The sequence below is a fragment of the Sinocyclocheilus anshuiensis genome, unplaced genomic scaffold, assembly GCF_001515605.1.
Source record: "Sinocyclocheilus anshuiensis isolate Anshui unplaced genomic scaffold, SAMN03320099.WGS_v1.1 scaffold542, whole genome shotgun sequence".
Lineage (NCBI taxonomy): Eukaryota > Metazoa > Chordata > Actinopteri > Cypriniformes > Cyprinidae > Sinocyclocheilus > Sinocyclocheilus anshuiensis.
In genome coordinates, this window is record NW_015547685.1 from 1,679,133 (window position 1) to 1,702,321 (window position 23,189).

The 23,189-nt window shown below is 36.8% G+C and overlaps 2 protein-coding genes across 4 annotated transcripts; both read left to right on the forward strand.

Annotated features, from left to right (window-relative positions):
* Positions 1-1,056: 1,056 nt before the first annotated feature.
* On the forward strand, positions 1,057-7,862 carry LOC107703258 (poly(A) RNA polymerase GLD2-like). 3 transcript variants are annotated; one of them, XM_016505815.1, is made up of 15 exons: positions 1,057-1,144; positions 1,544-1,736; positions 1,815-1,928; positions 2,057-2,315; positions 2,452-2,566; positions 3,699-3,790; positions 3,906-3,969; positions 4,068-4,128; positions 4,843-4,919; positions 5,009-5,137; positions 5,309-5,352; positions 5,437-5,573; positions 6,555-6,646; positions 6,763-6,842; positions 7,342-7,862. In XM_016505815.1, the coding sequence occupies exons 2-15, from the start codon at positions 1,615-1,617 to the stop codon at positions 7,414-7,416; spliced, it is 1,461 nt and encodes a 486-aa protein (XP_016361301.1). In that variant the 5' UTR covers positions 1,057-1,144; positions 1,544-1,614; the 3' UTR covers positions 7,417-7,862. The 3 variants fall into 3 exon arrangements, with proteins under 3 accessions (XP_016361301.1, XP_016361298.1, XP_016361300.1); XM_016505812.1 differs by having other exon boundaries at positions 1,580-1,736; XM_016505814.1 differs by having other exon boundaries at positions 1,586-1,736.
* An 846-nt stretch (positions 7,863-8,708) lies between these two features.
* Positions 8,709-22,153, forward strand: LOC107703257 (cardiomyopathy-associated protein 5-like). Its single transcript, XM_016505811.1, is given in 13 exon segments — positions 8,709-9,079; positions 9,744-13,395; positions 13,990-14,085; positions 14,462-14,695; positions 14,987-15,009; positions 15,307-15,428; positions 15,507-15,641; positions 16,556-16,702; positions 16,960-17,107; positions 18,506-18,639; positions 18,907-19,021; positions 19,217-19,393; positions 20,713-22,153. Coding segments are annotated over 13 exon segments (5,358 nt in total). The 5' UTR covers positions 8,709-8,957; the 3' UTR covers positions 20,966-22,153.
* The last annotated feature ends 1,036 nt before the right edge of the window (positions 22,154-23,189 follow it).

Here is a 23,189-nt window from a genome sequence, read left to right on the forward strand (position 1 = left end):
AAGAAGCAAAAGCATCAAGCTTTGCGTGTCATCAAGAGCCATACAGACTTAAAGTTGGTCTGGAAAAGTGGAGTGGAGCAAGATCTTCCATACCCACACAAAGCATTCAAAGCATTCTCACCTATAGGCCTACCCATTTTCCCCCAATTCTTACTAATGTGAGAGAGAAACCCACTCAGATGCTGCAATTATCAGGAAACCCACTACAGGCAAATTCACTTCACTTCCACTCTGCTCTCTCTGCATAGTCTGAAACGCTGTGAACACAGAACAGTGAAAAATCTCAATGCTACATAACCGCACTGTGACTATTTGTCACATATAGGCCTAGGCCTGCCACAAAGATGCGAGTTGATACGCTTTACAAATTAAACAAGAACAACCAATGCAGTTGTTAGAAAAGAAAGAAAGAAAGAAAGAAAGAAAGAAAGAAAGAACCCTGATAGCACACGTACATCACGGACATGTCTATTTTTATGTCTGCATTTACATCTGCAAGACGCATATTTTTTAAGTTTGCTCATCTGCAATACGTCTTTCCTATTAGATGTCAAATAGACATTTAGAAAATGTCTTTAAGATGTTTATGATTTAGAATGTAGCCTATGTAAGACTGACATCTTAAAGACGTCTATCAGATGTTTGTACACAGCAGATGCGTTCCAGATGAAGCGATCTTTAACAGACATCTTGCAGATGTATATAGTGCTATCTGGGGAAAAAAGAAAGAAAATATAGTTACTTCAAAATGTGAACGTTTGACATATGACGGACAAGTATCTTCAAGTAATGTTTACCACAGGCCCATTTTTACTCATAATTTGAAAAAAATAATAATAATTCGTAGGAATTAAGAAAAAGGAACCAATGACAACTGGCCTTCCGTGTTTGCCTACAGATTGACTCCACGGCGAAACAAGCTATATTCTTTTTTTTTTAATATAAACGATTTCATGAACGATATGTTTCAGTGTAACATTAAAGAGCGGCTAATTTTCCTACCATCCCATGTTCTGCCCCCGGGACTTTTATTTTAAAATCAGAGGCGAGCGTGCGCAATAACCCGGAAACAGAGGATATGGTGTTTTGATATTTTTACACACGCTTGTGCTCTTCTCTCTTACCAGACCTGCCAGCTCCACTGGTGAGTTTTTCATTTGTTACATAGAACAATCGAAGGCAATTATTACAGATTTTTTTTTACATTTAGTCGTTAACAGTTATTCTACTGAAAGCTAGTAAACTGTTGTGACGTTGTAGCGTTTATCGGTTAATCCGATGCATGTTTTGCTTTAAATTTTTACTTATTAATTCAGATCATATTTTCAGTGATATCAGAATCTCTCAATTTAATATTTTCACGAAACACTGTAAAGGCAGGGGGTTTGCCAGTATAATTTGTTTGGGTGTCGAGATGTTTTATAACTTTGCAGAGAACGTTCATTGTTTTTATTATGCCTGTTCAATTTTTCAAGTTTAAAAGTGACAGTAAAAAACCACAGAAATTATTAGAATGACTTATTAAAAAATAATCTGTTTTCAGACTGTTGTCTCCAAACTGACTGTTCTGTTTGTAAAGCCGCAGGCAGTAGATGTTTGTTCCTGCTGAGAAGGATGTTCCCTAGAGCTTTTGTCTTTTCCCATAAAGATGGGCAATCTGAACATATATTCCAGCATATTCTACCTCACACTGTGTCCCAGCAACGAAGGATTAAAGCCCATCTGAATGAAACAATGTGAGTGGATATTGTGCTTTTGACATCGTGCATATGTTCTATGAATCCATTTGATTGCTTTAGTGTTTATCTTTGTAGCTTCATTGGTCCAGCGATGACTGTTCCTCGTTTGATTCCAACTCATCAGTGGACACCAGTGGAACAACCTGATGTTTCTTTCAGTCCAAACAGAGTAAAAGGAAGCAACAGAAAGTGAGCAGCATTCTGGCATTTTGAACACATGACCACAAGCCACTGGAATTCTTGTCGCTAATCTGTATTTCAGTCAGTAGGACATGTTAAATTCTTTGCCTCAAGCAGCATGTCTTTTACTGTGCCAGGAGAAGGAGAGACAATCACAGTCAGAATGACCTCAAGAGACAGCGCTTCGTTTCTCCAGGTCCTCACAAGCAGCCTGCTAGAAATGCCAACATTACCTCCCAACTGGCGGCTGGAGCAGTGACAAGCAGAGAAACGTGTAGTTCTAATTCCAGCATCCCCACATGCTCATCAGCCACCTCTAAACCTGGAGGCTGTGTTCCATCTTTGAGAGAAGGATCCCATCAGAGCGCCTTTCCCTTATCATCAGTCAATGATAAGGTGAACACACAAATGAAAGCCAGAAGTGTTGACTGATTTAGTCACATGACCTTTATTTGAAGCGCACAAGTGATGGCAAATTTGAGAGAAGTAATAATGTATTTTACAATATTATATTTGTTTCTTCTGCCCACAGCTAAGTCAACAGATTCTCGACCTGTTTCATGCTTGTGAGCAACAGAATGATGATCTGGAGAAGAAGGAACATTGCCGAGCAGCGCTGCAGAGGGACATCCAGACAATCTTCCCATGTACAAAACACTCATATTTACAGATATTTTGACTGGGATCTTCTCTAGCCATGGTTTAAATGTAAAGAGCACCCAAAAATTCAAATTTGCTGAAAATGTTCTCATCCTAAGGCCAACCAAGAGTTTGTTTCTTCATCCGAACTGGTCTGGAGAAATTTAGCATTACATCTCTTGCTCACCAATGGATCCTCTGCATTGAATGGGTGCCGTCAGAATGAGAGTCCAAACAGCTGATAAAAACATCACAGTAATGCACAAGTAATTGAAGTAAACTCCAGTCCATCTCATGAAGTGAAAGCTGTGTTTGAAAAGAAAAAAAACTTTTAATTTAACCCTTTACTTTTTAACTTTAAACTGTTGCTTCTGGACAAAACAGTCATTAAACATATTTTATTGGGATGTCCCCGTTTCAATGCAAGTAGAAAATTTTTTTTATGAAGTTGCTTGGTTATTTTGTGTTTATGTACTCTTGTATTATCCCAACTCAGTTTTTGCCATAGCCTTAGATGCTGACATGGCAATAAAAATAAATAACTACTACTACTACTACTACTGGCCAAAATAGTCCATAAAAACGCTTCTTCCAATGAAAAAGTCCATCCCCTGTTGTCCTCTCACATCAGAATATATCCTCACATATTTGTTTAGAACTGTTTTCACTCGTAAACAGTTCTTGATCTGTGCATATTTCTCTCCTGATTCAGACGAGACAACTTTTGTAGTGGAGAAAGCAATATTATGGAGAGAGGACTCATGTTTTAGCCAGAAGCAGTGATTTGAAGTTAAAAATGTCTTAATGATGGATTTGTTCATTAAAAACACGTAGCTTTTCACTTCACAAGACATTAATCGATGGACTGGAGTTGTGTGGATTATTTGTGGATTACTAAAATGTTTTTATCAGCTGTTTGGACTCTCATTCTGACGGCACCCATTCACTGCAGAGGATCCACTGGTGAGCAAGTGATTTAATGCAAAATTTCTCCAAATCTGTCCTGATGAAGAAACAAACTCGGCTACATCTTGAATGAGTAAATATCCAGCAAGTTTTTTGGGGTGAACTACTCCTTGAATTTGCATTCTTCATGAAATTGTTCTAATAATTTCAATCTTTTCTCTATCTTTGGTCAAGGTGCACAAGTCTTCTTGGCCGGGTCATCTCTAAATGGCTTTGGTACTCGCAGCAGTGATGCTGATCTTTGTCTTGTCATTGAAGAGGGAAAGGTATGTGTGTTGTAGAGGAAAAATGCTTTGTGTTTGCATTCTGTCCAAATGGTTTCTATACTAATTGTTCAGATTTTACTGTCTTAGATATAATTGTCTACATAATCTTCTGTAGGTAAACCACAGAACAGATGCTGTATATGTTCTTAGTCTTGTGCGGAAATTGTTTTACACACTGTGTAAGTGATCTGCCATACATACATCATTAAACATACAGCCGTTTCCCTGTAAACTTCTCTTTGCTTCATCCACTAATGGCATTACTGCTGTTTCACAGCTTACATTGAGAGGCCTCAGCTCATCAGAGCCAAAGTGCCCATTCTGAAATTCAGAGTCGGGTAAGCATTATCAGTTTTTGTTGTATTTGCAGTCAGAAATAGGTGTGCCTACACTACCATTCAATGTATATATTTTAATTTTAAATATATTAATACTTTTATTTATACTTTACTGTATTCAATTACTGTATTAAAATGTTTTTTTTACAGAACATAAGAAAATCATATCAAAATATAATTTAGAAAATATTTCTATTTCAAATAAATGCTGTTCTTTTGAACCGTCTATTCATCTAATAATCCAGAAAAACTGTATCACTGTCTCCACAAAAATAAGCAGCATAACTGTTTCAGCATTTAAATAAGAAATGTTTGTTGAGCAGCAAATCAGCTTATTAGAATGATTTCTGAAGGATCATGTGAACACAAATTCAGTTTTGCCATCACAGGAATAAATTACATTAAAATATATTAAAATGTAATAATATTTAACAGGATTAGCATTTTTATTTTTGATCAAATAATAAAAAATATGTAATTCTGATACCTTGGTAAGCATAATTGGCTTCTTTCTAAAATATAAAAAAAATCTTACCAATCCCAAACTTTTGAACGGAAGTGAACTGTATTTAACCAGCACTGACAGTGTGAATGTAGCAGGCAGACAGGTTTGATTGTTTACTGGGAAGTCATGAAAGGCAGTATCATCGGAAAACAAAAGATCAATACAACAGCTAACCACAGTTTTTTTTCTGGAATTCTTTTTCATAACAGTGGTGTGGAGTTTGACTTGAACTTCAACAACACTGTCGGTATCAGAAACACCTTCTTACTGCGGACGTATGCCTATGGTAAGATCAGAAACGTTCAGAATTGTGTACCCAATTTATATCTTTAGGAAAATGTCATTTATTCTTGTTTTTTTAAATATTAATTTCAGTTGAAAAACGTGTTCGTCCTATCATCCTTGTAATAAAGAAGTGGGCCAGTCACCACCGCATCAAAGATGCCAGCCGAGGAACACTGAGCAGCTACACCCTGGTTCTTATGGTCCTGCATTACCTTCAGAGTAAGTCATTTTTCTAACATTTTGGGTTAAGGTCTAACACACTAAACATTTCTAATTAGCAGTGTTTGGACGGAGTGCAATGAGTCTTAAAAAATATGCAAGATTTGAAGCTTTCTTGTGCTTTTCTGCTTTTGTTCTGTTCTAAATGTTTATTGTTTCAACCTCATATAGCTCTTCCCGAACCTGTCATTCCATGCCTTCAAATGGATTATCCAGTAAGCAAATTGTCTAATAAATGAATGATGCATAAAAATATGCTTTTTTAAGAAATTACTTCATGCTGCAACCATTTCTTGCAGGAGTGCTTCAACCCTATGATGGACATTCATCTTGTGCCAAGTGGACCAAGCAATATTCCAGCTTTTGTGTCTAAAAACCAATCATCCCTGGGAGACTTGCTCTTGGGTTTCCTGAAGTACTATGCCACTGTTTTCAAGTAAGTAACATTATTTGATTTTATGGCATCGGCATTGATCAAACCTATATTTTAGGCAAAACAAGAAAATGTTCTGAAACATTTTCATTCTAGGTCACTGCATTTTGTATCCTACCTAAATCTTTGAATTTGTAGTGCTATAACACACAACCCTCTTGTTGTGTTCCAATCTTTTTTACCTGAAGAGGATTTATTTTTCCCAAAAATCCTAGTTAATGTTATTGCGTTGGACTAAAACTTACTGACTTTGCTCAAACAGAGTATAATAACTTAACCAAAAAATGTTTTTTTAATTGTCCCCACCTTGTTACTATTGTGGTGTTCACAGTCAAAACATTGCATATACATTTCTTGTTATACTATATATTATTACTAAATATTGGATTCATCAACTTTTATCAACTTGTTTTCTTTCAATTAGCACAGGTTTTGTATTTCTTTTTGGAACTGATTGATCGTAGGACTCTGATCTGAGCTTAAGCACCTCAGTTTTTGAGTGAACAGGAGGCCTGTGACCAGTCAGGTTTTGTAAAAGAAATACAAAACTTGTGCTAATTGAAAGAAAACAACTTGACAACAAAATTGAATCCAAGATTTGGTGATAATGTAGTATAATGAGCAATATAGTATAATTCAAGCAATTTTTAAAAGGCTGGTCATTTTTGACTGGGAAATAATTGTCAATCAAATATGTAATGTTTGTAGCCCAGTTTACACAGCATATTAGATTTTCTTGTAATAGATAGGGGCCAGTGTTGCTAACAAAAACTAACCTAAATCTAAGCCACCTGCAAAGCTCCTGTTTCATGTCACTTTGCTAGATTGACAACAGCAGGTGAAATTCTGGCTTTGCATGTGGCCCTGGTCCAGATGGCCTGCTCTAATGCTCATAACACTGGATATGTGCATATGCTTCTTGGAATAAACAAGTCTGAATGCATTGAAAAGCATGTCTTTAAGTAAATTGTTATATTTCCACAGATGGGATAAGCATGTAATCTCTGTGCGTGAGGCAAAAACTCTCCCCAAGACCTATTGCAGAGAATGGAGAGATAAGTTCATTTGTGTAGAAGGTAAACAGTCCCATTATCTTTGTACATCACATACTGAAAGAGTAAGAATAACAGGTGTTTGTTTTTATTATTGTTTATCAGTCCCCTATAACTTGAATATTTATATTTTGTTTTAGAACCATTTGATCGGACAAACACAGCCAGAGCCGTTCACGAGACGGTTAAGTTTGAAGCCATTAAAGCAGAATTTACAGAGGTAAGCCTCCTTAAATCAGTGTTAAAAAATGTATTTAATTAATATTAAAATATAATTTTAATACATTTGAGTAAAGCTCATTCCTAACAAGTTGAGTAACTGAAATAAGCTTCTCAGTGTTTTACAGTAATGATGTAATATGCCGTAAGTATTTCAACAGAAATTCAGAGTAAAATCTTAAAAGTGATTGTCTTCTTGCAGAATATAAGAAAGTATGTATGGGTTATCACAAGAACAGATAATTTCAGGGTTGTAATACAGGAGTGAAATAATTTTTATGCAATCTCTCTGCATTTACACTCTAATGCTATATTCTCATTCAGAGCTACTTCCTTCTTTTAAGGAAGCTAAAGTTGTCATGAGGAATGGGGAAATAAGGTCTACAGAACAACTGGAATTTGTAGTTACTTTTGCAAAATACTATTCTGATCCTATTAATGAACAAGGTCTGTTTCAACAGCAGGCGAGTTTATTTTTGGTGTTTATTGTTCATTTACAGTCCTACCAGGTTCTGCAGCTGAGAAAAGATCTCAACTTTATCCTGCCTCTCAAAAATACAAGACCAAAAAGATAGCATGACCCCAGATAAGAATAAACTTACAGAATCAGTGATACATTGTAAGAAGAAATGCTTTTTTGGGTGTGCTGGACATTTTGGAATGTGTTGAGTCAAATCCATTGAGCTGACTAGGATATTATCTGGTCCCTAGTCAGGAACAGTGTCTATGTTTGAGTTGTACATGTAACATCAGACACTGAGCAATATCTTTTGCCCATATGGTACACAGTCTGCATTCATGAACATTTTTCTCTGAGCAGTTTTGGGTTTATTAGCCAATAATCCTTTTCCTGCTCACTGAAATTAAAGCAAAACAGCCCAAAAAAATCCTATCATGTTTATGTTGACAGCTTTCCTGTGATCTTTGTTTTTCTTAAAAACCCAAAATTGTAATACTTTTTTTTTTTTTTTTTTTTGGCAACTGACTACTTTTACCTTAACATTTTCAATGATGTTATATATATTTGGATTCTATTATCGGTCATGTTTTGTATAGTTTGTACAGTCTTTTAAATGTTTAACTGATTAAAATGTCACTATGAAATTGTAATTTGCCTTTTGTCACTTATTTTTTAGTCTTACAAGTCTCCTTTGCTCACTTGTTTTGTTGGTAATATGTTCTGTTAAATACAAAAATGAGAAAGCAATCTTTTGTGAAAGTGGTAAAACTTCCCTGATAGCACACGCACAGAGACACCAATTTGACATCTGCAAGAGGTATATTTTAGAGTGTCTGCTCATCTGCAATACATCTATATGACGTTTCCTATCAGATGGCAAATAGACGTTTAGAAAATGTCTTTAAGATTGTTTAGAATGTATGTAAAACTGACATCTTGGAGACTTAATTGTACACAACAGATGCTTTCCAGATTACATCCCTTATATTGTAAAGGAAATTCTTTTAATATGATCAAATCGGAATACATGTTTGATATGTTCAGATTGCTTTCATGTGAATCGAGAAAACTGAACATGTTTCTGCATGAATTGGTTTAGTAGCTTACAGTAACACTTTCACTTGCCGGTAAATGTATTATATACGTTATAATGTAGTATATAGCATACACATTAATGGGTTGTTCTCGATTCGCAGCATAATACGAGTTTGGGAATGTTGATATGGCTGTGTGTTGGGGTGAGAGTGTAAAATTAGCTCAGTCAAAGAAAACTGACACTACGGTGGACTGAGTCCTCCTGTCCCTCGCGGACATGGCGGTGTTCTCTGCGGGTCACATTACAGGGGACACACCGCCGCTGTTGCAGATTCATCCAAGCCATACTGTTCAGGACATAGTTAACGATGTGCTATTGTTTAAAAGTTGACAGAGGAAATCAAATAGGACAATATCATTAACTGGGCTTACGAAAAATCGGGGACACCTGTGACCCTTTTCCAAGTACGCAGCCTTGAGCTCAAGAATATTTGTAATCTATTTACAGCAGCCGCTGAGTAAGGCGAACTGCGCTCAACGAGACATGATCCCAACACGAAGCTGCACTCTCCATAACTGTTTTTTATTTTAAAATAACAACACCATATTTCGATTATCAAAATGGATCGTGCTTTGAAAGCGGAACGTGAGGGGGCAGAGCCAGAGATGGAGGAAATGCAGGACGTGGGGTCAGGAATAATGGATATCGACGGCGAAGAGGAGATTGAGGAACTTCATAAAAGGTAGTTCCCAACGGGTGCTTTCTAGTTATAAAGTTTTACATACAGGATAATTTCACCTAAGCCTTTTTAAATATGAACGTGCTCTTCCTCTTCAAATGAAATATTGTTCACTACTAATTTGGGTGATCTATAAACCCCAAAGGGTTTGTTCAAAACCATACAAAAATACCCGTTTTGCTAATATATGTATTTTATATGTCTATTTGTATTTTATAATATTTACGTTTATTAGCATTTCCAAACAACATTTAGGTACGTTAACCAAAAAAAGTTCGAACAATGTCGCGTTCGCCTGAGGTAACCATAGCAACAGTTTTGGACAATACCTATGTAGCATTGTACCTATCTATTTTTCCTGTACAGTCAACAAGACTTGCATTTTAAGTCCATTAAAAATACAATTGCTATATTTTATTAATATAGCCCATTCATTAACACTTTAATATTTTTATAAATAAATATTTTTAAAATATCTTCATATTTAGTTCTAATCATATGTCTGTAATTAGCAGATATTCTATCATCTACTTCTACTAATAATTTGTAACTTTTTTACAAGTAGAGTCCAAATATCATTAAGCACTAAACATGATATCTGCCATGTGATACCTCAGACTAGTATAACATTTCTTTGTTGAAACATTTCTAAACTCTTTTTGGTTAGTTTAAAGGAAGCTGTGCAAGATCCATCAGTGAAGCCTAAACTCCAGTGCCTGATGGTGGACCCATCGTTCTCCATGGTGACAGTACAGAGTGAGGACAGTGGGATAGTATGGGAGACTGCTTCCAGTAGATGCTCGACTCCATGGGCTTCAGAGGGAAGCTCGCCGTCTGAACAGAACAGCCTGGAAGGTTCTGGAACACAGGGGAATATTGTGATCATAATGGATGAAGACAGAATTAAGAGGAAAAAGACAAGCAGCAGAGGCAAGCTGGGTGACCGGTTTAAAAAGACGAGCTCCAGATTGCCAAAAAGTCGGATAGGCGAGGAAAGACCCGCAATGATTGCGGTGTCCGTGCCGAACATCAGATCTGAAAACAATGAGGATGGTCAGTCTGCTGCAAGCAAGGATCAAGATCTTTTTAGTTTGATATCAGAGGGTTTTGAAATACTCAATATTGTTGTACCTTCAAAGCTCGCTACAGTAGATGAGGAAGATAGCAGTGAACCGGTGGAGAATTTGGCCTACTTGGATGATACCCCAAAATTAAAATCCAAACATAAGCATGAACCTGTTGCTACAAACAGTTGTCCTGGGAACATAGAGACAGACATTGAGGAAATAAAGCAAAATGAAAGCTTGAAAGAATCATCCCAGATCTCTGCTGATAAACAACCAAAGAAGGATGAAAGTCATGTGGACTATCTTGAAAAATTCACACTGTTAGATGAGCAGGCGTCTAGTGATATCACTGCACTGACAGAAAAACTTGTACCAGAAGTTACTGTCCAGCCGGAGGAAACTCAGCTGACTCAGAAAGAACCAAAAGCAGATGAAGCCGTTGATGAGGATTCCTTTGTAATTATCAGTGATGTTGAAATAGTAGGTGAACATCTTGATGAAGTGTTCTATGGAAGTAAGTTCAATTCAGAGCCTGTGGTTCCCCGTGAGTATGAGGACCGAAATGGAAGAACAGCAAAAGAGAGCTCTAAAACTCTGAAAGAGAGTGGATCGGTCTTATTTGGAAGTCAGGAATGTATCCTCACACCTGTATACCTCCCCACCGGACCGGCAAAGATCATAGATCCTATTCTTCTTGAGGAGCCACGAGCAATGTCCTTCCACTACTCAGACCTTTATGAGGACGCAGTAGGAGACCGAAAGAAAGAAGACGACTTCTCAGATACGGAGAGTGTCGTTTCCGAAAGGTCCTTCAAAAGGCGATACTCTGATTCTGATGATGGAGATGGTTATCTGGAGAAATTCATATTGAAGGATGAAACACCAGTGGTTGCTAATGTAGCCGAGGCCAAAGGGGAGGAAGATGGGGGGAAATTTGCATGGTCACAAAGTGAATTTGAACTCTCTGGATGCTTAGAAAGAGCACAAGAAGAAAAATATGAAGTACCTGTTGAACAACCATGTGTGCAGGATAAAAATGAAAGCGAAGCGCAGTGTGAGTCCACAGGATGTTCAGAGGAGCACTGTGTTCCACGAATTCAACCAGAGGTGGAAAAGATCGTTAGAAGAAACGTCACATCAGACGATTTGGCTGCGAAGCATAGTAAGAAAGATGAAAAGCAATGTGATGTCACTGTCATTGTCAAGGACAGTGTCATGACAAAAAGTGACCCCGATGACACACGACCTCGTGAAGTGGTTCAAGACCTTGAGCCAGAAAGCAAAACCACCAATAAAGAAGAACACAGTGGACAAGAACAAATAAGTCTGACTGCTCATATTCAAGTGCCTGGGGCTTTAGCGCATGAAGATGTTATTAAAGCTAAAAATGAATTTGAAATTCTGCCTGTTACAAAGAGCTCAGAGAAAACCCAGGCTGATGCACCACATGCAGTTGAAAACATTAGTGGTTCTGAGGTCAGTGTGGATAAACGTCACAAAGCAGCTGATGTCATTGCTGACATTCAGGAAACAAGTATTATTACTAAAGATGACAAAGGAGAGAATAATAAAAACCAGACACGAGGCAAAATTTTAGAACCAAATATAACTCAAAGGATTGATAAAGACATAGCAAAAAGAGAAGAGCCAGAAATATTTGCTCAGGAGGTTATCTGTATCAACGAACCGCTGTTAGATAATACACAACCTCCTAAAACTGAAGAAGCTTTGAAAGCAGAGGTCAGACCTTCTGAAGCGTCTGAAACAATTACAACAGATGCTACTAAAACTGAACATTCTGTATCTAAATCCTTAGAAAATGACTCCCATGTCCATGAAAGTGGGGAAATACTTGCTGTTGTTGAGGATAAAGTGAGTGAAGGATTAATACCTAAGAAGGAGGAACAAGAGCAAGTAATTGACAGAATTGGTGCAGCAAAAGAGGTTGAGGCCCATATCGGTACAGCAAAAGTGTTAACAGAACTTGAAATGAAGCCAGAGTCTGAAATTACATCAGTTCAGAGAGCTTCAGAAAAATCACATCCATGTGAAACAGATACAGCAAACACTGAGCTTCAGACTAAACCTCAGATTACAAGTGAGGAGAAAATATATCCAGAATTACAAAATGAATTCGGTGCAACAAACAAGAAAGCCAAAGCGGACATGGGTGCAGATAGGCCAACAAATGAGGCCCCAGTGCTAAAACAAAGGCTGGAAAAGCAAAAGGGACATATTGACATACCTGAGATTGAAACTGGGGTTGCAGAAAAACATGGAAAAGTTGAGGAAATCAAGGTAGATGTTACAGAGGAAGCAAATCAGAAAGCCGGCACCACAAAAGAGCCTGTTCAGCATGAGATACCTGCAGAGAAAAGAGTGACAACAGAGGTGAAAGAAATGATTGATTCAAGACAAGAATATAACTTCTTGTTAGCTAATGACATAGAGGCATCTGCGCAAGAAAGCATAGAAGAGATGAGAGTAGCAGAAGATGTAGAGGACTCATCAAATATAAGGCTGCCACCTGTTGTACCAACAAAGAAGGTACAGGTAGAAGAACATAGTGAAATAAATGATGTGACCATATTAACCAGAGAGATCCCAGTGAAAAAATCATCCACTGGTCAGACAGATATTGAGAATAAGATGTTACCTCTAACATCAGCAGAAACATTGGAGGAAGGGAAGAAAACACATATGAATGATAGGCAGATGGACGATTTAACAGACCTACCAGAGCCCATTTTGCTGCCTCCTCCAGTTGATGAGGACGACAACTCAGCAATGAGAGTTTCACCTTTAGAGCCAGAGGACAGTGGGAAAGTTTTTGAAGATATACATAGAGGAGGAAGCCTAAGTAGGAACAAAGGTGTCTTCTCACAATTGCGAAGTTTTACCCCTCAAGAGGACCTGTCGGCCTTGAGCTGCGAACCAGATTTGCAGCAGGAAATTGCGGAGGAGCTTGATTATGAGATGGTCACCGAACAAGAGGCAAGACAGTCTGAACAAGCTATAGCTGAGGATGGGCACCGTGAACAAGTTCAACTGTCAGATCAAACCCTGGAAACCAGCTTTGAATTTGTTGAGGATTTAGATAGTGCCCAGATGGCGGAATATGAACAAGAGGAACTTGAAATTCAACCAATGGATGCGTTCTGCCTTGTTTGTCGTTGCCCAGTACTGCTGAGTGAGGCTGAGCATCAAAACCATGAGATGGCCTCTTTGGATGAGGCCTTTGACAGTCTTAAGGTAAGCTAAGTTCCCTGTACTTTGAAAGAGTGCTAAGACATGATTTCCTGACATCAGCTTGACATCTGATCTTTCTCAGCTGGCCTGTTTGGAGAGCTTACATTATGAAGTCACTGATTGCTCAAGTGTTTTATACAGAAGGGCTCTTCCCTTGTCTAATCTTTCCAAATGATAAAAACACATAATCGGCTGTAAAACAAACTACAATTGGTTGACTATACAAGAATGTTTAAGTATGCATCAGTTAGAGACAGTGAAAGATTGTTTACTTTTATTGGCCTTTGACAGTATTCATAGCAGATGAGTCAGAAGCGACTGACTCACAGCAAGCCCTGAAATGTCCCTCTCTGAAAGTAGACAGCTGTTTCCATGATTCATCTGTAGTTATTCCAAAGGACTGCACCAATGTGATTTGGCATTTGCAAGTATGAACAATCCAAAAGAGAAATTATATTTGCAAGAATGAAAGAAATAGAAGTTGCTCAATCGTCCAAGATGAATGCTGAATATGTTGTGTAATTTCCATTGTGTTCTGTACCTCAGAATGTTTAATGTTGTCTGTCTAATTAATTTCCCATGTGATAATGTTTTCAGAATCAGCTGAGTGAACTAATATCAGTTTTACAAGGAAGATCAGAGAATATTGAAGACTTTGTATCTGAGCTTGAGCTGGCATACAGTACAGTGGAGGTATTTATATTGAAATGTGTTCATTTAAACATATGTAACATGTCCTGTACCATTTGTGGTTTTCACTTTGTGGACTATAAGACAAGTCATATCTAGAGGCCAAAATATCTTAAGAAACCTATAAATATTTTGTTGGACAGTGGAGGACCAAGAATAAGGTCAAAAAGATTGAGAAACACTGCCCTAGAAAATGTGTAGCAATGTCCTGAGAACCACCCACAACATCTTAGCATTGTGGAGGCGAATTTTGCACTCACAAAAATCTAGAGTGAGGGTTTTTAGTGTTTACGTTAGTGCACTGTCAGCTTGGGGATGCTATTAAGGCGAGAAAGCTTACTGCGAACTTATGTGCAGCTTTATTGTGATGTTCTCACAGGAGAACTTTAATGATGGTGACAAGATCATAAAGGTGCACAATGAGGAGGTGGTGAAGCTGTTGATGGATCAGTATAATGAGATGTCTCAGGCCATGGAGGAGGAGAAAAAGGCCAAACTGGAGCAGCTGTACGACCAGATTGTCTCGTTCCAGTAGAATATCGACAAGGCCAAGGAGACGATGGAGATGACAGCTAAGGAGGAGGAAGAGACGGACCCGCTTAAGTTTCTTTCTGTGAGGCTTACCTCATTTGTGTGTTAGTTGATGGAGATGACAGCTAAGGAGGAGGAAGAGACGGACCTGCTTAAGTTTCTTTCTGTGAGGCTTACCTCATTTGTGTGTTAGTTACTCTCTTAAAGTAGGTCACACATTAAGATTAGTTTTAACGTATTGATTTTGTCCAAGGCCATAATTGCACTGAAAGCATTTTTAAAGTGCTTAGCTAAGATTTGTTAAGAGAGACGATGACCTGTATCTAGAACGGTTTTTGTAGTCTAATCAAACCACTTTTTCACCCCTTCTCAGTCATCAAAAGATATCAATATAAGGTAACTGAATGGCCTGAATTTATGTTGCATCAGTGGCTTGCTAACATCGAATGCTAATAACAATACTTCAAAAATGATTTGCATATTAAATTAATCAGCTTGTTGTAATTGCCTTGTTGAGTTTGGTGTGTTCAAAACAGTGTTGAAATCAAGTGTTTGTAGCCTTTAAATGAATAGAAATCAACTTATTTACTGCATGGGGTTTTCACATGCTATGAAAATATTGTGATAAGCTGGATTTCTTCTTAGTTTTGCAGCGTCTCCTTCCAGTGATCCTTCTATTCATTTTTTAAATAGGCTGAATACAGCTTTGGAATCCACCATGTCACTTGAACTTGGTCCACGAGGGCTGCTGGTTTTTGAGGATTACGCCAAGGGCAAATCAGGCAATGGGAGGAAAAACAGACAAGCCATTCCAGGTGCGCCTCAGCCAAGATTACCATTGCAAATAAACACCCTTCACTTTTTACTGACTTGAATTATCACTCATTTTGTAGTGCCTCAGAAACCACATCTTCAGCCTCAACAGGCCAATTCTGCAACCAGCAATTCCGTCACTGTGTATTGGAAAGTTAATGAGGATGATATTATTGACTGCTTCCAAGTCTACTGCATGGAAGAGCCACAAGGAGGTTAGACTAAAGGGAGAACAGGATTTTACCATCCACTCTAAAACACACACACACACACAAAAAGTGTGGTCAAAAGTTTGGTGTTGGTAAGATTTTCTTGAAAAAAAAAGTTCTTGAAAGAAATGTCTTATGATCACCAAGGCGGCATTTATTTGCTCAAAAGTAAAGTAAAATCAGTAATATTGTGAAATGTTAAAATAACTGTTTTCTATGTTAATATATTTTTTAAATGTATATATATTTTATTTCAAATGTAATAATATATATTTTTTCCTATGATGGAAAAAGCTACATTTTCAGCATCATTACTCCATTCTTCAGTGTCACATGATACTTCAGAAATCATTCTAATATGATGATTTGATGCTTAAGAAACATTTCTTATTATTTAATTTAGAAAACAGTTGTGCTGCATATATTTATATTTTTGTGGAAGCCATGATCATTTTTTTTAGGATTCTTTGGTGAATAGAAAGTTCAAAAGAACTTTTATCTGAAATCTTTTGTAACATTATGAATGTCTTTACTGTCACTTTTAATCAATTTAATGCGTATATATAAAACATCGCAACTGTTCATTTACTCACCCTCACGTCATTCCAAGCTTGTATTACTTACTTCCTTCTGGGGAACACAAAACAAGATTTTTTGGAAAATTTTGAAAAAAGTTTTTGTTCATACAGTGAAATTCAAAGGTGTCCAGTGTTGTTTTGGACCACACTAACTTTCATTGTAAGGCATAAATCTGTTGAAGGTAAAAATATTTAAGCATAAACTATCCCTTTAACATTCACACAAAAACCCACCAATCTTACTAATAAAAACACTTATTAGTATGTATAAGGATGTCAGTGGGATGCTCCGAGCAGCCACATGCTTCAGTTAAACTGTGTTAAATGTAATTAAATCTGCAGCGATCTCAGAGGAATACAGGGTGACTGTGAAGGAGAGCTACTGTAATCTAGAAGAGCTGGAACCAGATAAGTGTTATAAAGTGTGGGTGATGGCGGTGAACTACACAGGCTGCAGCATGCCGAGTGAGAGACTACCCTTCAGAACTGGTCAGTTACTCAGCGTGTAAATCCCCTCTCACTCGTATGATGTTTGTGAGAGCAACAGGTCATGCTGTCATATATATGTATGTCATAATATATACATTTATAATGAGATGACTGACTATGGTCACTGACACTGAATGTGAATGCAAAGTGTAAGTGTTTTTAATCCAGATTAAATATGCAATGTTCACATTTAGCGAAACAAATTTGGGATTAGTGGTTATTCTGTTTTTGATCAGTAACTCACCGTGTTTCTCCAGCTCCTTCTGTTCCGGTGATCCAGACAGAACAGTGCACAGTGCTGTGGGACACGGCCACACTGCGTTGGAGCGCCGTTCAGCCCAGCGCTGTGGACAGCTTCACACTGGAGTATTGCCGCCAATACGCATGTGAGAGAGAGGGACTCAGGTATACAGTTAATATACTCAGCTCTCTGTACAAGCATAAACAGCACTAGGGGTCAAGAGCAAAACGGCCAAATATGATACCATCTTTTTAATGTTTTGGTTAACTTTTTTATTTCAAAGTCACCATGAATTCAAAATGGACAATTCTAATCAGTGTTATTTTAATATTTTTGAAATACTATTATAGTTTTTATTATTATTTTGATAATAATTTTTATTATTATTATATTTTCTGTCTTTATTTTAATTTTAGGGGTTTTCTTGTCTATATAGTTTTTATGCATTTTTATTTTAGTTTTAGTTATTTAGTAAATCAAGTTAAACTAAAGGAAAATTAGAAATGTTGCTTTGACAACTAGCTGAAATTAAATAAGTTTTTTTCATATTTTATTTTATTTCAGTTAAAGTTTATTTCATGTAATGAAAGATTTTTAGTTAACTATATTAACCCAGATTCAAATTTTTATTTTTTTTATGGAATATTATATTATATTATTTGAATTATATATCATCAATTTATCATCAATTATGTCATCAATTTATCAGTGCACATTTTTTTAAAGGGATAGTTCACCCAAAAATGAAAATTACCCCATGATTTACTCACCTTCAAGCCATCCTAGGTGTATATGACTTTCTTTTTTCAGATGAATACAATCGGAGTTATAATAAAAATGGTCCTGGCTCTTCCAAGCTTTATAATGGCAATGAATGGGGGCTAGATTTTGAAGCCCAAAAAAGTGCATCCATCCATCATAAAAAGTGCTCCATGCGACTCTGGGGGGTTAATAAAGGCCTTCTGAAGTGAAATGATGCGTTTATGAAAAATATCCATATTTAAAACTTTATAAACATAATCTCTAGCTTCCGCTAACTGTCGTACGCATGTTCATGAGAGAGTGTCGGTCCAGTGGAGGACGTAGGCGTAGCGTAAACTCCTGTGAGAAGTGGCGACCGCGGAAGCGCAGAGGAGAGCGCAAAACAAAACAAGTACAAAACGAGGATTTGTAAAGAAAAATGTCAGAGGATTTCGAAATTAGCCAAGAGGAGACTGGTTTTCCTTTGCTGTAAACAAAACTTGGTTCTCGCGAGACTAGCATATTCTCACCGGAGCCTACGCTACACCTACGTCCTACATCATCCGCTGGAGTTAAGTGAAGTGGTGAAGTGAATATTTTAACCTTTTTTGACATCAAACATAACATCAAATATACTTATTCATTGCCATCAGTAGCATTTGCTACAAATATTTTATGTAGCATATTTCACTAAGAGCTTATATACTCAAATCCGTTGAACACTCAGATAAAGTTTCCCATGATTCCTTAAGGGTGCACATCTGAGCAGGGTAAAGAGAGGTTAAATCTGCACTTATTGAAAACAGTCTCTCCTTACACAGATCCATATCAGGGATAAAAGGCTATGAGCAGAGGGTCCTCCTTCAGCCCAATGAAAATTACCTCTTCTACATCAAATCAGTGAATGCCGGAGGGGCCAGTGAGCAGAGCGAGGCGGCCCTTATCTCCACCAGAGGTCAGATTCACCGCTATTATAACATCAATCTAAAATTCTCATATGATATTATTCCTATTAAAGTGCAGTCACGTTTATCTGTTGTTTGGCAAAGTTTCATGCGAATGGGAATTTTTTTCCAGAATTTCTTTAACGTGACCATACCTTTAGTTAGTGATTTAAAAACATGGCAATTTTTGACAGCATCACTAAATTCTCACTTTTAATATGATAAAATGTTAATTCTGTTTGTTACTTGGTGATTGGTGAATGTTGTTGTATGATAAGGTACAAGGTTCCACTTCCTCAGTGAAAAGGCCAACTCACTGCTGAAGGTTTCAGAGGACAGGAACTCAGTAGAGTACCCACATGACATCTACAATAAAATGTCCTCTATCATAGAGTAAGTACCTCAAACAATTGTTTTGACTATTACAAAACTAACACTGAAAACACAACAAATTATATGTCCTGTTTAATTTGCAACCTCAAAATTCATGACATATGCTGTTTTCAGTGATGCACAAAAGCACAAGTGTCTTGAGTTACAGCAAATGCATATATATATGTATATAACATTTTTTTTACTTGTTCTTAGATGTCCAGCTGTTTTGGGTGAGCTTTTACCTTCTCTTGGATATTACTACTGGGAGACGGAGGTGTCAAAATGCAAAGCCTACCGCATCGGCATTGCATATCAAACTGTATCACAAACTAGCACACTGGGGGAGAACAGTGCCTCCTGGTCTCTGCACTGTGTACCTACATCTATAAGGTATCCCATTCATGTATTTGTGCATGCATTTCATTATCCTAAAGAGGATATCCATTACATGTAAAAGTCATGGAATTTTTTTTTTTTTTACCAAATTCTGTCCAGCTAGAAAAGTGTGTTTATTTAATATCTGCTCATTTCAGTTTAAATAAACAACCTGGTAGGACATTTCGTAGCTCCATTCCAAACTCTGAAAACACTGTGTAATTAAGGCTCTTTGGCAATCGGGAAGGTAAATTAACTGGTGCCTTCAAAAAGAATCAAAATGCCCCTTTGGTATAAATCTTTAAAAAATGTGTTCTCTCATTAAATCTGTTCTCTCATTAAAAAAGTTCTCTCGGCCTTCCATAAAACCTTTAAAAATAGTCTTGTGTACTTCGAAAAATCCCCGGTCTACAACTGTGAAAGGTACTGTGTACATTGTCTATGATGTTAAGAGTTTGCAAATCAGCAACTAGAGTCCTGTCAAGTCCTAGCCAATGGAAAGAACAATTTTATGAGTGCATCTGCACAAAATGTGAGCACAAAGATGATACTATAGATGCTTTTCAATGAAACCAAGTTGTTTAAATCGGAATTTGGTTTTATTGAGAACACGTAGTCTTGGGTTGTGCTCTAATTGCTTTTAAAGTAGGGCTGCACGATAAATCGCATGCGATTTATCGTGCAGCCCTATTTTAAAGGTACAATAAGTCATTTTCCCCAAAGGTTTACACCTACAAAAGTGATGTACATATGATATGAAGACTGCAGCCATATCAGTGACCTAGAAAAGGCTGTTTTATTCCACATAAATAGTGAGATCACAAACAATTTTGGTTCTGTAATTAATCAGTCATGGGTGACAAAAACTCCTCAGAACAGGGTATTTCTACAATGGAATCAATGTGTTTACATAACATTGCATATATACTACTGTTCAAAAGTTTGGGGTTGGTAAGATTTTTGAATTTTGAAGATTTTTGAAAGTCTCTCAAGACTGCATTTATTTGTACAAAAATACAGTAAAACCAGTAATATTGTGAATTTTGAAATATTATTACAATATAAAATAACTGTTTTCTCTATTTTATAAATGTAATTTATTCCTGTGATGGCAAAGCTGTATTTTCAACAACATTTTTTAATGTTGAAAACATTTGTGCTGCTTAATATTTTTGTGGAAAGCAAAATCTTTTTCAGGATTCTTTCATTCTTCATCAATTTCCTTACTGATAAATATATAATTTGACATATTTATTATGTTGTATTTTATAATATATATTGTATTTATATTATTTGATATATTTATTGTGTCGCATAACCCTTCATCTCTCCAGCTGCAGATTTGAGCTGCTTCATGACAGCGTGGAGTCTGACATCTTTGTCATGGACATACCTGCGCGGGTCGGCACTCTGTTGGACTACAGCCAGGGTCGGCTCTTCTTCTTTAATGCTCAGAACGGGCAGCTCTTGGGCACTTTTCGGCACGCCTTCACTCAGCCCTGCCACCCTGTGTTTGTCCTGGAGCAGCCGGGGAATCTAGAACTAAACATGACCATGGAGGTGCCGGAGTTTGTTAAGCACTGCTAGTTTACACGACTGAAGCCTCGAAGCTCTGGGCTTGCTTGTGCCACAGGATATGAATCAAGTGCTTCTTTCTTAATAGTAATAAAATGAAACAATATTGTGCTGAAGAGCTGAAAAATTGCTCAGTTCTAAGAAATGGTGTGACTGAAGAGATTATGAGGAACATTTAGTTTGGGTGACCATAATGAGAAATATTTAGTCAGGGTGACTGTACATCCTCTTTTTCTGAGACGTGTCCTGGCCAGGATTTCTAAATTACCCAAAATGTGTTGGTTTGGGCTTTGTTTTCCTATTGTTTTCATACTTGCTGAAGGTAATGACCAGTAGCGTGCAGGCATTGTACTTAATCGACCAATCATGGCATGCGTGAAGGTGGGATCTACAGAGAATGGTCAAAGCAATACAAATACGCATACATGTAATTTATGAAGACCGTAGAGAGCATGTCCAAAGGAAATCAAAGCCAAAACCCAGACATTTTAGGCAATTTAGAAATCCCAGCCACAGGACATGTCCAGGGAAAAGGACATATGGTCATCCTAATTTAGTTTTGTGAAAGGAAGGATTGTTTTTGAAGCTGTGCTTTTAAATCCCTCCAGAAACTAGTTTTTTTTTTTTTGGAGCTGTTGCGTTGTTTTTGTATATATGACACAGAAAGTGCATGCAACCAGTTTTGTTGCTTCTCATACAGTATATGATCACACGTTGTGCAGACATTCATATTCAGTGTCAGTGTATTTATTTTGGAGGCTACAGGCTTCCAGGTTGTTTGAATAAAATGAATAGATATTGGCACTGCTAATAACATGCTTTCATTGCTGAATTCTCCCTCAGTGGAGGACATGTGTTTTGAGATGATGGGCAAGGCATCACAAATGAGGGATGAAAATATTTATTTTTCTGTGGTTTACTGTATTTAAAAGATTTGGTAGGAAAAGGTTATTTCACTCCAGTTTACATTTTAAATCGTTGCTGGTCAGGATCTCGCTTAATCACAAACTAAGCAAAGGGAAATGAGTAAAGAGATTTTAGTTTTCACTTCCAATGGATCATCGCAGTATCATGTGCATATTTTTTTTTTTCTTTTCTGCTCTGAAAGCTTCACTGTATGACAGTCAAAATCAGTTACAATCACTTGCATAAGAGAAAACACATTTTAATTCGATTTATAGTCTAATGGACACAGTGCAGGGATAGCACTTAATTTTCAAGTTGTTGTCTGTTTTGTAAAATTATTCTTTTAAAATGTTCTGTTGTCTAATCCTTTAGTAGTGGTATAAATGAGTCTACTTGTATATTTATTTGTATTTCTGAAAACGACTGGACTGAATTAAAATGTTAACAAAGCTTCTGAGTATTTTTAGTGTCACTTAGATGTTTTAAAATGTTTTTCCATCAGAGATGTTTTAATGAACAAAGAATTAAGCTTATAGATGAATTAAAATGTTAAGTTTGGGGTCAGTGCGATTTTTAATGTTTAGGCTCACCAATGCTGGATTTATCTAATAAAAAATAATATGAAATAATAATGAAGCAATATTTACTGATTTGCTGAATATTATTTGATTATTATTTCAAATATATTTTTTTAAATAACAGTTTTATATTTTAATATATTTTTTAAATGTGATTTATTCCTATGATGGCAAAGCTGAATTTTCAGCAGCCATTACTCCAGTCTTCAGTGTCACATGATCCTTCAGAAATCATGCTAATATGATTTGGTGCTCAAGATTTTTTTTTTTTTATCCATCACTAATGTTGAAAACATTAATGTTGTTCTGCTAATTTTTGTAGAAACCATAATAAATTTTTAGGAGTCTTTGATGAATAATAAACAAAGTTTATTTGTAACGATGTTTAAATTGTTAAAAAAATCTTTCTGACCCCAAATATTTGATTAGATATATAATTTATTTTTGTTATTAAGCCCTCTTCTTTCCTGCCGTAAAATCTTAATTCATCATAGATGGTTGTAAAGACCAAAAAGCCAGCAAAACAAAGGGGGAAAAATCTCCTGTCCTTTCCATTTTGTTGAGGGAATGTGAATATTCGGGGCGTGGTGAATTGTAATAGCTTCCATGTGACAGTCCTACAGCTGTCTCTCTATTACTGCCACATTTAAAGGATGAATGAACGGAAAGTTTTGCAATGTGTTAGTATTGTTCATTCAAAGAGCATAAATAAGTTCTTAAAGGAACACTCCACTATTTTTGAAAATAGGCTC